The sequence below is a fragment of the Erithacus rubecula genome (genome assembly GCF_903797595.1).
Source record: "Erithacus rubecula genome assembly, chromosome: Z".
Taxonomy (NCBI): domain Eukaryota; kingdom Metazoa; phylum Chordata; class Aves; order Passeriformes; family Muscicapidae; genus Erithacus; species Erithacus rubecula.
Genome location: NC_136661.1, coordinates 14,120,166 through 14,135,005, shown reverse-complemented (window position 1 = coordinate 14,135,005; position 14,840 = coordinate 14,120,166). Strand labels below are relative to the sequence as shown.

At 38.0% G+C, this 14,840-nt stretch overlaps 1 protein-coding gene across 4 annotated transcripts in view; it reads left to right on the top strand.

Moving 5' to 3' along the window:
• Nucleotides 1–14,840, top strand: part of ZSWIM6 (zinc finger SWIM-type containing 6) — a 103,019-nt gene that overhangs the window by 66,457 nt on the left and 21,722 nt on the right. For all 4 annotated transcript variants that reach the window (XM_079330132.1, XM_079330134.1, XM_079330131.1 and 1 more), the window contains one exon: nucleotides 14,126–14,305. In XM_079330132.1, the coding sequence (XP_079186258.1) occupies nucleotides 14,126–14,305 (180 nt within the window). The remainder of the gene's footprint in view (nucleotides 1–14,125; nucleotides 14,306–14,840) is intronic.

Sequence of the window (14,840 nt, the reverse complement as noted above, 5' to 3'; positions counted from 1 at the left end):
GTGAGCAGGTATAATTTTCACTAGACCAGTTTGCTCCAAGCTTCATCCAACCTGGCTTTGAAACAGTTCAAGAGATGGGACATCCAAGCTGCCCTGGGCAGACAGTTCCAGTGTTTCAACACCCTCACAGTAAAGAATTTTGTTCCTAATACCTAATCTAACTCTTCCAGCTTTCAGTGTAAAGCCATTCCCCTTTGTTTGATCACTTGTAAAAAGTCCCTCTTCAGCCTTCTTGTAGGTTCCCTTTAGGTACTGGAAGGTGCTCTACGGTCTCCCCAGAACCTTCTCTTCTTCAGGCTGATAAACTCAAACTCTCTCAGGCTTTCCATGTATGGCTGGTGCTGTGTTCTCTGTGGCCTTTCTCTTAACCTCCTGCAGCAGTTCCACATCCTTCCTGTGCTGGGAGCCCAGAGCTGGTGCAGCACTGCAGGTGGGGTCTCAGCAGAGCAGAGGGGCAGAATCCCCCTGGCCCTGCTGCCCACTCTGCTCTGGATGCACCCAGCACACGTTTGGCTCTCTGGGCTGGCAGTGCCCATGGCTGGGGCATCTCCAGCCTCTCACCCTCTGGGTGAGAGGACCCTTGTATCCTTCTGGGAGGGGCTGTTCTCAATCCCTCCGAGCCTCTGCCTGTATTGATACAGGGTGTTATCTGAAGGGAAAATCAATACAGCTTGATTGTGAGTGTCAACAGTATTTAAAGATGGTGAAGTGAAAGGAAAGATATGAATAAACACACGCATTGTTTTCCTAGATCTAAAATACTATAACAAACTACTGACTAGTAGATATGCAAGTGTGTGGAAGATTAAAGACACCTGAATTAATTTAATTAATTAATTAATTAATTAAAATAATGTCCTAAATCAAGCTGAAGATACATGCGGGCTAAATGGAATAACCTTGTGATTCATGGAATTTGGAGTAGAAACCTGTGTTCCCATTCTGGAAAGACATTTCAAGTCTAGATGTTTTGATGTGTCTGGTCAATATGGCTGTGCCTGACTACATAGCAGAAAACATATAAACATTTAATAACAAACAAGCAAAAGTTTACGGACTTTTTCTCTCGTGAGACATTATGTAAGCAAGGCAAAGAAGACAGCAAATATCATAATACTCTTAATGTAATTTATAGGTCCAAAATCAAGCTAAACGAAGTCAAATCCAAGTATCAGTAACATGCTTCACTTAGAAAAGAAGTGTCTAATGCAAAACTTAACTCTTGTACTCTTAGAGGTCAAAAATGACCAATCATTCAAATGATTGAATTGCATTCTAACTGGTGGGATATGATTGGATACAACCTGTATAGCAAAAATTATGTTCATTCTAATTGAAGCACTGGGCTAATAAAGTGCTAATTATCCAGTTGAGGTTACCACAGACTTCTGTGGTCAAAATCCTTAATACTGTAGCAGGGTTCCTTTGGAGCCTAAAAACAACTGCAAATTGAACAGCCATTTTTATGATCCTTTTTTTTTTTTTTCTTTGCTAAAAAATAACAGTTTTTGCCAAGCAAGGCACATGCCTAGCTGAACATACATGAAACAAAATTGTATCCCACCATACTGAAAAGTGGAGGGGTCTCATGCTTCATTGCTTATGTGGGTTAAATTGTTAGGTGGTGGGAGAGGTAGAAATGTGTTCTCCATCTGTTACCTGTAGCAGAGTTGCCACATGCTGTCAATAAACAAAAAAGTTCTTAAAAGTTTTTGTAGTGACTTCTCTTGTTTCATCAGTCTTGTATTAACATTATTTTCTGGGCCGCGCTTGTCTGAAGGTAGAGGAGGTGGAATCTGCCTGCCTGCAACATCAAATAGCAAATACTTTTGGATTAATTGAATTTATTTGCCTCTATTTAATCAGAATTCTAGATGTCATTCCCAAAAAGCAGCCTTACCACTACCTGAACTGCTGCTGTATTTGCGGTCTGAGGCAGATGACATTGTTTCAGTCCTCAACTGCTCTGATACCTCTTAAGAGTATCAAAATATGTTGATCTTGTACCATAGTTTCAGCTGAAAATACATTTCAGTCACACCAGGTGAGCAGTAGGCAAAGCATACAACTTAACTTGGTTCTTCCTTCTCCAGACAGTGTTGATGTTTCTAAACTATTTATTCTCCCCACTGGTTCTTCCACTGGTGTGTAGCAAGTTCCCTCCAAATGCTGTTAATTGTGTGATTCTCTCCAGAGTAACTTCTACCTGATGTGAAGGCTACAAGTAACTTGTGCAGTTTTTGCTAGGATCTTATTTTGCTTGAGTTTCCCTGTTTTCACGTTAAACATCGCTTTTTCAATGAGAAACTTGCATGGCAAAAAAAAAAAAAAAAAAAAAAAAAAGTGAATGTACAGAAAGTTCAAGTAGATTTTCAGGGAGACCAGAGTTACAATAGCAGAATTACAAGAGCAGACTGCAGAGGGAAAAGCAGGATGGCCACAGCAACACATAATCTGTTCTAGTAGAAGTAACTCAACACTAGTTTAAAGGAGTCATGCTATCCTTTGTTACAAAGTAGTGTTGGCTTGTTATCTTCTAGGATGTCAAAGAACCAAAACATCAATGGAGTGAGACATGGACCTCTGCATATTTAACATTTCTTATTTCCTGTTCAGAGTAATCTGGGAAATGTCTTTTAAAAAAATGTCTTTCGTGTCTTTTAAAAAATATTTTAGCTATACTCTAATTTATGTTACAGATAGGTAGCAACTTGTTGTAGTTAGGGAGAATTTTAGGGCATACAAATAAGTAAATATAGACTCTGCTTAATAAAGACTCTCTTGCTTGCCTTGGTATGCTCTCTGCCAACTGCTAGGCATATGGCCACTTTGTCAGTTCCATCTTGGGACAGACTTTTAAGTATACTTAAATAACTTCACTTTGCTCCTTGACTGGGTCATTTGAGCCTTTCATTAGAATTTAAGTGATGCTTTCTGCCTGGCATTGGGTATTGGCAAAAGTACTGGAAGGACACACTGAGCTTTAATCACAGTTCCTGTTCAAGTCTGTGGTAAATTGCTGTTTTCAGTAGAAGTCAGATTGGGTTTGAATGTTTGAAGCCACTGACTTAAGAACAACAACAACAGCAAAATTCCATACAGCTAAAATAAAAATAAAAAACTCCTTGAAACTAAAACCACTGAAACCTCTATTCAAGACCCCTAAATAAAACACTTCAGATCTAAGCATGAATCTGGCAATATTTTAGTACAAAGTCCTAATTTCTCCAGCAACTTGTGATTCAAAAGCATCATGTAAGCAAAAAGAACCGTCCACATAACTTAGGCAGTTGTTTTTTAAAACCTCTAGATAGGGAGTAAGAGTATAATGCCTAGCTGATTCCCTGTTCTACATCCAGGAATGGGGTAAGCTATATATATTACTTACAGAATGTCAGAAGAAAGCTATTATTACAAGTCAGAGCTCTAAGGCTTGCTCAGATACTTACCAAACTAGGAGAATTTTGATGCAGTTTCAGTGATGCACTGGTGATCACTTCCAACTTGCCACATGATACATGGATTTCACTTTGCAGTGTTTAAAGTGGAGTTGGAATTTTTCACATTGCTGTTTAAATGGTGTCCCAGTACTTAAATTTCGCATGCTGATCTTTAGGTGTTTGACTTGGGGCAACCATGATTGAGGAGTTTGGGATGTCATAATGATTAATTATCTGAAGCCCCTTGGTTTGCCTTTGAATTAAATTGCATTGGTAAAATGGGGTGTGGACATGGAAATGCACAGGAAATACCTGCTGATGCGTGTTGAGCTGAGATCTCTGATTTGAAGGAGAGGTCAGTTAGCTTCTTCATAGTCTAGAGGGAAAAACATAGGCTGTGTAATCTTAGTACTCATCCATCAAAAATAGAGTAAAAGTTGCTTGTTCTCATCGAAAATGAAAATATTTCCCTGAAAAAAGTGGGAGAAATTGGCTTTGTACCCCAGACCAGGGATCATGATGGCTGTGAAGCTCTGCTTTGGAATTAAATGTTGAGCACTGCCAGATGCCAGACACCGGGAAGAGACTGTTTTGTTGGCAAATGGGATCTGCAAGTTAATTGGTGTTTTCTGTAGGCTTCTGGCTGTGAAATGAAATTGGAAACCCTTTAGCCACATGGATAATACAGGACCAGAATACAAATGTCACATGTCACCATGAGGGCCCACTGTGAAACAATAGTGTTCCCACTTGAACACTGTGCTATTACAGATCATTTAAATATGGGGATTGCATTTAGACTAAAAGCCCCATTTGCCTCTTACTGCAATTTAACAGTCCTCTTAGCAAAAGCTGAGTGACAAATTAAATTTAAAAAGTGCCCATATTTTTAAAGCTGTAATGCAAAACAACTTTTTATTGCTTCTCATGTGCCACGAATGCATCATTATACTTGTCAACCCTAAACCAGGTCATAATTGGAGCAGCTACTGTTATCAAAGTAGGGGTGCTTTTGTGACAACTTAATACAGCTGGAACTCTTAAATTAAATCCCAGATGCTTAATTTGATGAAAGTAGTCAAGTAGAAGGATCTTAGACAAGTATCTATTTCTTGATAGAGTGATGGAGCCCAACACCTTGTCAACATACAGATTACAGAATCAAATTTTTTTCTGTGAACTGCCATTTTGAGTATCTTCATATCCTGTTGCTTATCTTCATGGTGAAGAAGCTTTGCATAATTTGCATGTTTCAAAACAAACATTTATAATAGATTTCCTCCATTTCGATATTTAAAAACTCCTAAAGGGAAGGAGAGTTGGTTTTTTAAGTCAAGGATTAGTTTCTTGTGAAGTAGGAATATGATGGCTTTGTCATGGGGAAGTGGTTGTGTCCAAAGAGATCCTTGGTATGGCAGGGCAGTGAATAGAATTGTTGAATGTGTTCTGGTTTTGCATCATGCTGATCCAGATCTCTCTTGGTCATCTTATTTTATGATGTTGAGGAGAACTTAAATAACACTCTCTATGTTCAGCTGGCTACCTTCCCCAGTTTAATGAAATATCTTCTTTCTACCTCAACCACATTTTGGAATCTAAAGTTTTTAAGTGTAGAAACCTCTTATGATAGTGAAATGAGCCTCATTCACGTGAAAAAGCTCTTCCCAGTGGCATTTTTACAGTCCATTCTGTTATATACTAAATATATGCTAGCATATTAAATGGATAATTGCTATAAAGGAATATCTTGAGTGGATAACCTGATTTGCTGCAGTAGTTCTAAACATCTTAGGTTTTCACTAGTATTTTGCTCTGTTGTATATCAGTTTTTAATGTTGGGTCAGGCTGTGGTAGTCTGTTTTGATTTCATGCTTGTTGGTATTTTTTCTATTTTCTGGATTACAATGATGTAGTTTTGTGTTAAAAGTTAAACTAAAATACCATTTTACAAGGTAATATGATACAGAGAAATAGTATAATATATTTCCTGATGGATCATGCCTAGACTTAGTAACACTTTTTTCCTCATCTAAAGCTTAGTTCTAAATGTGCACGTTAGAAAAGGAATCATAGACTAATTAAGAGGGATTTAATTAACATTTTGCCATAAGCAAACTGACAATCAAGTGTTAAATAATGTTTTTGGTTTTTGTTGTTGTTTAGTTTTTTTGGGTTTGTTTTGTTTTGTTTTTTGATTTGGAAACTGCTCTGAATTTTTCCTGATAAAAAATTAATGTCATCTCTAGAAAACACCTAGTTAGATTCTTTTAACCATAACTGAATGAAGGTATTTTCTATCTATATTTCTGTCTCTGGCATTCCTTCCCTTTGCAGTTAGAGACAAACATATGAATGGGACATGCCAGCTGTTCTGAACAGATTATCTGTGCTTGCTGCTTAAGTGGAGGGGGGAAAAAAGACAAAAGCAGCTATGGTTGTTGCTTGTATGCTCTTAGGGAAATTCCTTACTGGTGCCAGATTTGAGGATTACTCCAGGGTTGCCATGAAAAAGTATAGATAAAGTTAAGCATTCATTACAGTTTTGGTGCTCTTGTACCATTTTTCTAGACCTGCATACTTCATGCAATCCGTTTTTAGTGCCAACCATGTAGTGGAGTTATTCACATTTTCCCGTATTTTATGGCTTTTGTAAAACAGTACAGCAAGACTCTAAGTTTGAAGTTTGACTGCCAAGTTTATATGCATATTTTTATTGTTGAACATCCTCACTTATAATTGCATCATGTATTACCTTAAAACTAAAGAAAGTATCTGTGCTCTGCATTTGTAGAAAATAAGGTTAACTTCAAATTTCTAGGTATAGATAATGCCCGTGCACAAAGAGCATTTCGGGCCTTGAAGTGAAAGCTGTAGGAAGCCCTGTGTTTGGAAAGAGGTTGGATGCAGCATTTCCCTTGGTCTTTCATCATGGGACTTTCTAGGTCGAGTGGTATCTTAACACATATTTGTGTCCTAAATTGTATCATATCCAGTAGGCTGTCTTTACTTAAGTAGTGGTTACAATATTTTTTAGTCTCAGCTGCCATGGTCTTATGAAACAGGCGTCCCCTCAGGTCATGCACTTAAGGTTACACCTGCTTTTTCAGGGAACAAGCTGTTAATTTATGTCAGTGTCTTTGAATGATTTCTGTTGTTGGAGGTGCTAAATTAACAGTAGGTCAGAATTAGCATCACAAGACAGTTTTGCTGTTCTAAGACCTGAGTTATGGATGACAGCTTGAATTGCTGTCGTGGCCCTACAGTGTCCTCTCAGTTGATGCTGTTGCCTTCATTTCCTCAGTGAATGAAGCAAGGCTGCTGTTTGGCAAAGATGGATTTCGTCCACCTTCTCTGGGGATCTTTTCCTTCTTCCTCCATTACTGATATTGCTGTAATATTATTTGAAAAGAGAGTGTGCATGAGGCCAGAGTATGACAGAAAAAATGTTGGTTTTAGGTAATTTCACAGAATATTCTGAGTTGGAAGGGACCCAGAAGGATCATTGAATCTAGCTCATAAGTGAATGGCTCTTATGGGGATCAAAACCACAGCCTTGTGTTATTAGCACCATGCTCTAACCAACTGAGCTAATCCTGTGGCATTTATCAGATTTCAGAAATAATGGTCACAGTAATTACCTTTAGAGTGTAAGCATAGCTTGAGGGGTTTATTTCCAATGCCATACAGAAAGTTCCATTTCCATTCTGTTCAGTTGGATGGAAAGTACTTAAGATTTTTTACAAGTACCCACATTAAAGCAGTGGTTTTTTTATTCCTGTGATGTTGAACTGTATTACTTGAAAATGTCTTTAAAAATGTTGTGTATTGAAGCTAATGCACAATTCATTGCAGCTCTTAACTGTGGAATCATGTCTGCAAAGATTTAGGACAGGGTTTTACTATAAGCCAAGCTGATAATTTGTGTTAGTTTTTCCTTCCTCTCACTCTTTATTTTTCATACTTCAGTAACATTAGGCTGCCATTGAATTTTCTGATGCCACTTATAGTAAATACCAGAGCTAGAGAGAATAGATTAGTGGTGAGAAATTACTGAATCTTCACTAATTCCTGAGCTTTGCCTGTAGTTCAGCCATCTAGCCTTGTGCTATTTTCTTTATTTTTCTTTTTTTTTTTCTTTTTTTTCTTTTTTTTTTTTTTTTTTTGAATGAATACTGGAAAAATCCCTCAAAAATTGGAAGTAAGATGTGCAAGAATATCAATCTGATCGCATGTGCCGAATCAAGACAAAGGGAATCCTTTATAATTTATCTATTACATAGATAAAAAAATTTATAGAGAAATTTACAGTTCTTCTAAACTCACAAGAGGTAGCTGGAAATTGTAATTGGAGCTGGAGAAATTGAACTAAAAAACTAGAAATAACCTTAGAATTTTGGATTGTGGTAGGTAGTCAGTAAACTGTCTAGCCAGGTGTTGTGCTAGATTCTTGTATTAGAAGTTGTAATTGAGGTATGCTGTTCTTGTAAAAACTCCACAGCCATGGAGTGGAAGATAAAAGTGACCTGGGGAACAAAAGTGTAAGTAGGAATTAAACTAGACAATCAAAAAGTAATTCTCTGGTCAGTTACAGTGCATTATTTATGTTCTGTGAGAATAGTTGTGGTAATTGCAATTCCCAGTATCCAAGGGAGTGTTTGCACTTGCTCTGCTTTTTTGCCTCTTCTAAAAAAAAACTATTGTGAGAGGAATTAATTAATCTCAAGGATAAATTCATATGGAAGTAGCTTAATGCATTTATATTCGTACTCACATCAACTTTTCTGAAAATTCTCAAAGTCTCTGAAGGTAGACTGTGACTACCGAGAGTATATTGCTAGATAAAGTAATTGGTAGAATATCTGATACATATTTTGGTCAGGAGCATACTTTGTCTTTATCACCTAGCTGTAAATATTCACAACTAGTTAAAATTGTGAAGAATTATATTAAGATAAAGGACTATTTTTTACTATATATGTTAGTATTAGCAGTGCTTTTGCCTTAGTGGAATGGTTAAACAGTTTTTTAAATATGAAGGAAGATAATCAGTAAGGTTCATTTGCAGGTTCTTTAGCTTTGTAGACTAATAGCCTGTATCTTCTAAAGTGGTTAGGTTATGGAGTACTATAGATGCATAGAGGGGTATATAATGAACACATGACTGATGCTTAATGTTCTCTTGGGGAGATCACAGTCCACTGACACACTGTAAACTGCACCTTTAAAGCAAATTCCTGATCTTTGAAAACCTTTGAAACCCCTTGGTTGAATGGCAGAGTGTCTGCAAAAATGTTGGAATTTTTAAAACATACTTGAGAGGAACAAGAACAAGAGGCTCATGCAGAATATCAGAATTGTGTGGTTAGTTCCTTATTCCATTGTGCTAAAAGTTGAAAATGTAGGAAGAGAAAACAGAAGTTGGTAGTTACTGGACACAGTAATCAGACCATGTGGTTGCTGATAGCTTAGAACAGAATCTCAATATGTAAATACCTGTTTCAGCCAAATGCACGTGCCTTTAACCCTTGCAGCAGCAGCAGGCAGCAAGAAAGGGAAACTTAAGGAATGGAGCATTTTATTTTCTGTGTTTTTTACTTCCCCCCTCTGAAATGTGTGCTTGGAGGTTAGCCTGCAGAAGGACAGTTACTCCCTCATGCCATCAGTGCTGCAGGTAATCTATTGCATTAATCAGCCAGCTAGTGTGAAAAGCATGGGGAGTGATTATACTATCATACACAATACAGTCAGTGTGAAGCGCTTGTCAGGACCAATACATCAAAGTTTAATTCAATAGAAGAATGAATTAGAGTAAAATGAAACACTCTGTTCTCCAAGAAACACAGCGCCCATAGAAAAATTTTTATTCTGAAGGCTGAACATTGAAACCAGAGTGCATTAAGGAATTTTTCTGAATAAAATTGCAACTTGGGTGCAACTGAGGGCCGAGAGTAGTTTTCCTTGATGTTCTAATTGAAAAGGAAACAATCCTGAAGCACTTTGCCTGTCTTTACTGTTCTGTAAAAGCAACTGTTTAATTGGAGCAGTCTCCAGTGGGACTTGTGATCAGGCTTTGTTCTGGTGGAGATCTCTCCATGCCTGGAGAAGGGCAGCCAGTTATTCTGAATGCACTTGGCCTTCTCATTCAGAAGCAATAAACACCACACAGTACCTTCTTTGAGTTATCCAAGTGACTGTCCCAGTGAAACTGGGTATGTGTTTAAAACACAGATGTGAACTGCTTAAAACTCCTTTGCAGACACTGGTACTTCAAAGTGTTCATAGGTTCTGTCTGCTAGTATTGTTTTTCTTCTGGCACTTTCAATGCTAGAAGATTATGCTTTTGTAATAGAATTGATTAGTCTCAAGTGGCAAGTGTTCAGCAGGTGCATAAACTGTTTTGTCTGTTGGGCAAAGGGAATGGTCTTGATTACATGGCTCCATTTTCTTTAAAATGGTCAAATGCTACTCCTGTAGCTTATTTTTTAAGATAAAGTTGTGCATTAATGGAAAGGGCAAAGAAATGTTACAGCACCTGTTTCTTGAATATTTTAATTTTGGAATTAACACTGTTTGATCTAAAGTAAATGAAATGTAAAATTTCAAAGCAAATGCTGAATCTCAGCCATTGATTACACAGGTGTTGTGAATGAGGAGATGCTGACCCAAGCTCAGCTGTACAGCAGCCCTGACAAGCATGTTTTTAGGAAAGGCAGATGTAATTAAACAGATGAACAGAACTGTATGCTGAGTCCTCAGTAACTATAAGTCTCCTAAGATCCCCCTAAAATTGTTTCCATTACCACCTTCCATTTACTGAGACAAGAGTAAAATGTAATGGGGTTTATGAAAAGTGAGCCATGCTTAACCTCTTGGGAGAGTTTATACACATTGCTTGTACTTCTTTTAGCTTCACAGATATGTATGTACACAGAATGTATAATGATCCCACTGTTCTGTACTACATCTGCTTCTACAGTGTCTTAATGCTCCTAATGTTTTTCAGTTTGCACATTTAAATCCTGATCAATGTAGATGCATACTGCCCCTCTACCCTATAAATTCAAAGGTATGGATGTCTCCAGAGAAACATAGAAGTACTGATATTCTCTTGTATGCACAAGGAAGGCCTGCATGTTAATTATTCCTTTTTTTGGTGGTGTGATGAACACTTAAAATGAATAATAACTATGCATTTTTGAAAGGAGATCTGTCTGAACCGAAGGTCAGTTTTGGCAAAGTTGCCTTTTTTCAGGTCAGGAGAATAGTGTTGAATCAAAATAGGCAATTCTTCATTGCAGTGTGTCAGCTCTAATACCGTTTCCCATGTGAAATTAGAGAAATTGCAGTTGCAACTTGTCATATTTTCTAGTTATTTTCTGGGAAAAACTTCCTGTATATTGAATTGTGATTGTTTTGCCACTGTGCTGTGAAGAGGTTTGTATTGAAAAAACATAGGTTAGAATGCAGAGATTTGAACAAGAACTTCAGTGGTGTTTTAATAGTATGCAGTTTGGGGTGGGGGGAAGATGTGTCAGTGTGCTGAGAATCACCATGGAAAAAACTCTGGAGAAAAGGAGATAGGAAGGAGAAGAGGGCTATGTTAGAGAAAAAAAAGCAGTCTGTAAACACAAATACTTTCTCTGGGTTTTGGTGTCTCTTTTTGAAAAAATATTATTATTTAATGAGTCTCAGTTCATATTGTAGTTTGCGTTGGTGACATCATTAAATGTAATCAAACATGTAAACTGAAGAATGCTAAGAATATATTTTGGAATATATTCCAATTTCTTCCAAGCATAAACTGTTGCAAACAGTAGTTTCTAGGCTGAAGTCATTGGAAATTGATTTGGATACCTTTCTTGCAAATTACGAGTAGCTGTCCTTAATTTTTTCCATAGGCCTCATCTGTAGTAAAGGGTAAACACAACCACCAGTTTCCCCAAATGGGAGCCATCAGCAGAAACAGAGACTCTCTTGCATGAGACTGGGGTAGGCCTTTGGGCTGGTGGTGACATTTAAGGGCTAGCTTGGAGGGGCTTCCACTGAGCAGCATCAGGGTGAGATAAGAATATCCTACAGGCTCCTGCCACTTGGCATGTGATAAAGTCTGGGCACAAGTGAACATTTTCCTCAGACTTCTCAGTGTGAGGGGCAGGGCAGGAATCAGTGAATTGAAATAGCTAGAATGGAGCAGATTTATGGGATGGGGAAGGTGTTCAGGGAGCAGAATCAGGAAGAAATATGAATAGAGGTAAATGCACACACTTGGGGCAAGGAGGGAGAGAGGGGAGAAGGAAAAAAATCACACAAAATAAAATACCACTAAAATCCAAACTAACAAACAAATTAAAAAAAAAAAATCCAAATAGATTGGAGAGTGTGGGGTTCTTTGGCATTATGCATCCTTCTAACAGATTGTAGGCTTTGTAGCACTAAAGGAGCTCTTTCTGCTGCCTTTTCTTCTGGTGGAGTAATTTTGTCTCACACTCCTCCTCCTGCAGGGAAGCAGCAGCCATCAAAACTGATTGGGATCTTAGAGAAGCATGCAACTTTCTCTGAAGTCACAAGGAGCAGGGTGCAGCTGTAGTTCTATTGAAATTTTAAGTGGTTTGTGAGGGGGTTGGAAATAAACTCGTTCTTTACATGAAAATTGCTTGAGTTTCAGAGACAACGACTGCTAATAATGTGATGTAGTTGTCCTTGACATAGTTTCCCACATGAAACCACAGATATTTTTAAAGAGTTTTGGTGCTTGGGTTATCTTTGCCTTCTCCAGCCTCCTAGATGTACCACCTGTGTAGTGGAGCTTCCTTAGGAGGCTGGTGAATTCTCTTGCCTCTGATGATGTTTTTCAGATGTGGAGAATGAAAAAAAACCCACTTATTCTGTAAGGGCATGGTGCAACACAGTAGTGTGTGTTCTGCCTTGATGAATGATTGAAATACTTACCAAATGAGTTTAAGATAGTCCACTTCACTTTTGCTTCAGTCTGAAAACACTGGGAATCTGGTTGCAAAGTATTACATTGGTGGGTTGTAGGGTGTTCTTTGGTTTGTTTTTTTATTGTTGGTTGGTTATTTGGGTTTTTTTTGTTGTTTGGCTTTCTTTTGTGAGATGCTGAGAGGTACAGTGTAATGCCTTCAAGCGATCCTTGATTTTGAAAACAAATGAGCAAGCCCATAACTGTTCTCCAAGGCTTTCCCATGTGCCGCATCTTGCGTTTTGTTTTGCAGATTTCAATAAATGTAGTCATTCTGTCTTGGTCACTTCTGAATCACTGATGCTTAATAATAAGAACCAGTTGTAATTTGACTCCTTTTTGAGGCTGAAATGTGTCTAAAGAAAACATTACTTGATTTTAAGAGAATTTTTTTAAAGGTGGCATTGGCCTTATTCACTGCCATGGCAAGTTTCAGACTCTTCCCTGAACCCAGAACACTTGCTGTACTCTATCAACTGTGCTGTAATAAACTGAAATAGTTTAGTTTCTCTATGGTGTTCTGAATGGTAATGTACTACATTTTGTTTTGGTTTTCAGATTTTTTTGATACTGCTTCCCCTGGCATGCTAGTCTTTAATAGCAGACTTAAGAATCATGCTGTGTTTCCATTGGCTCCTGTGCTGTGGCCTACAGAGTTACTTTAGGAATGAATGTGATGTGATGCCCTGTGCCTGGGGTATCAATTTTGCATTTTTAGTTAGCAAAAGAATCCCAGAATGTGAGAGTTTTATTATTCCAGAAGAATCAGCTGCATTTTTATTCTTTGGGTTGTTTCTAGCCCATCATGACTATGGTGTAGTCTTGAGCATATTCTCGTGATCTCTTTTAGTATATAAGGCACGATCTTAGTGAGCAAATGAACTATTTTTAATGTCTTCACGCTTCTGTCAAAGTCCAGGCTGGTGAAGGGACAGCTGATTTAGAGAAATACCTTTCCATTTGAAAATTGCTGCTAGACACCCAGATATATTTATGCCTGCTGTGCTATATAGTCTCAGGGAGTTTCTGTAGTGGTATTATGTGTGATATGGCAGCACAAATTAGCCTTCCCTTAGAACTCCCTAAACAGAAAATGCAAAACAAATTCTCTAGAATAAATTGCTGTAAAAATATCTTACTCCTATCACACTGCACAAAACTAGTGTTTACTAGTTATCCGAGACCCGGATGTGTTTGGGAATGAGTTACATTAATATTTCTGAGTGTGAAAGTATATGTTTACAAAATGCATGTCTTACTAAATGTATTTCTTTGGTTTTCGTAATGTGAAGCTGAAAGATACAGTTCTCATTAATATAAAACAACATTTACTTCTGATACAACAATTAGAAGAAAAACTTGGTCAAGGTAACTTCTGTAACTCTGTGAATTCTGTTTTGCCTTTGACTGATGTTCCTGTCTGATGAGCCATACCGGGAACTCTGGATTTCTAATACAAAAGACCCACTAATGTCTTTTAATTGAGAAGGCTGGCTTGCTACCATCTTTCAACTGCTTCAGATTGGCCATGCCAGCCCCAAGTACCTGTGTCAGGAGTTCAGTCTGCATGGTGTTAAGTGTAGCTGGGAAGCGAGCAGTTTAGCCTTTGAGTGGAGAAAAAGTATGTGCTTTACAAGTTTGCAATTAGTCATTGGCTGCTGCATTTTTAATAGAAAACATAATTTAGAAATTTTTTTAAAATCAGGTGCTCTGTGGATGTGTATAGTCTTAAATCCCCACTGCAAGTTGGAGCAGAAGTCCAGTTGGCTAAAACAGCTGAAAAAATGGAACAGTGTGGATGTTTGTCCCTGGGAAGATGGAAACCATGGAAACGAGCTGCCCAATTTAACCAATGCTTTGCCTCAGGGTGCAAATGCTAACCAAGGTGAGCCTAAACATATGCACTGACTGCAACATATAATGTAACTTCTATCTTGCACACTCTAGCCTAGAATTCAGCACTCTTTCCTGGGACAAGGAACTTTCCTGTTGAGGACTGACCACCCCAAATCAGTTGTACTAATACTGTCTTTGCAGAAGAACCAATAGGTGGTTTTTTAGTTGTACTGGGGCTGTAACATTTTCAGAGCAGGTACTTGTGTTTTGTTAGGTCTTCTGACTACCTCACTTGGTGCTTCTAAATATTGTTGCATGTAAATTAGATGTCCTTGAAGTATGCCATATAAAAGCCTGTTGTTTCTTTGCTTGACTATAACCTAGTATTCCTTCTGGTATTTTATTTGCAGTTACAAAGCCTTGATAGCTGTTTAAAGAGAGATCTGTTTAAACTACATTAAACTTGTATGTGAGAAACTAAGGCATCTGTCTGTGGGATGTGCTCTGTATGTGACATCCGAATTACTGGGTGTGAGGAGGGTGCAGCTGCAATGCTGCCATCTTGGAGGAGGTGTCTTTTTTTC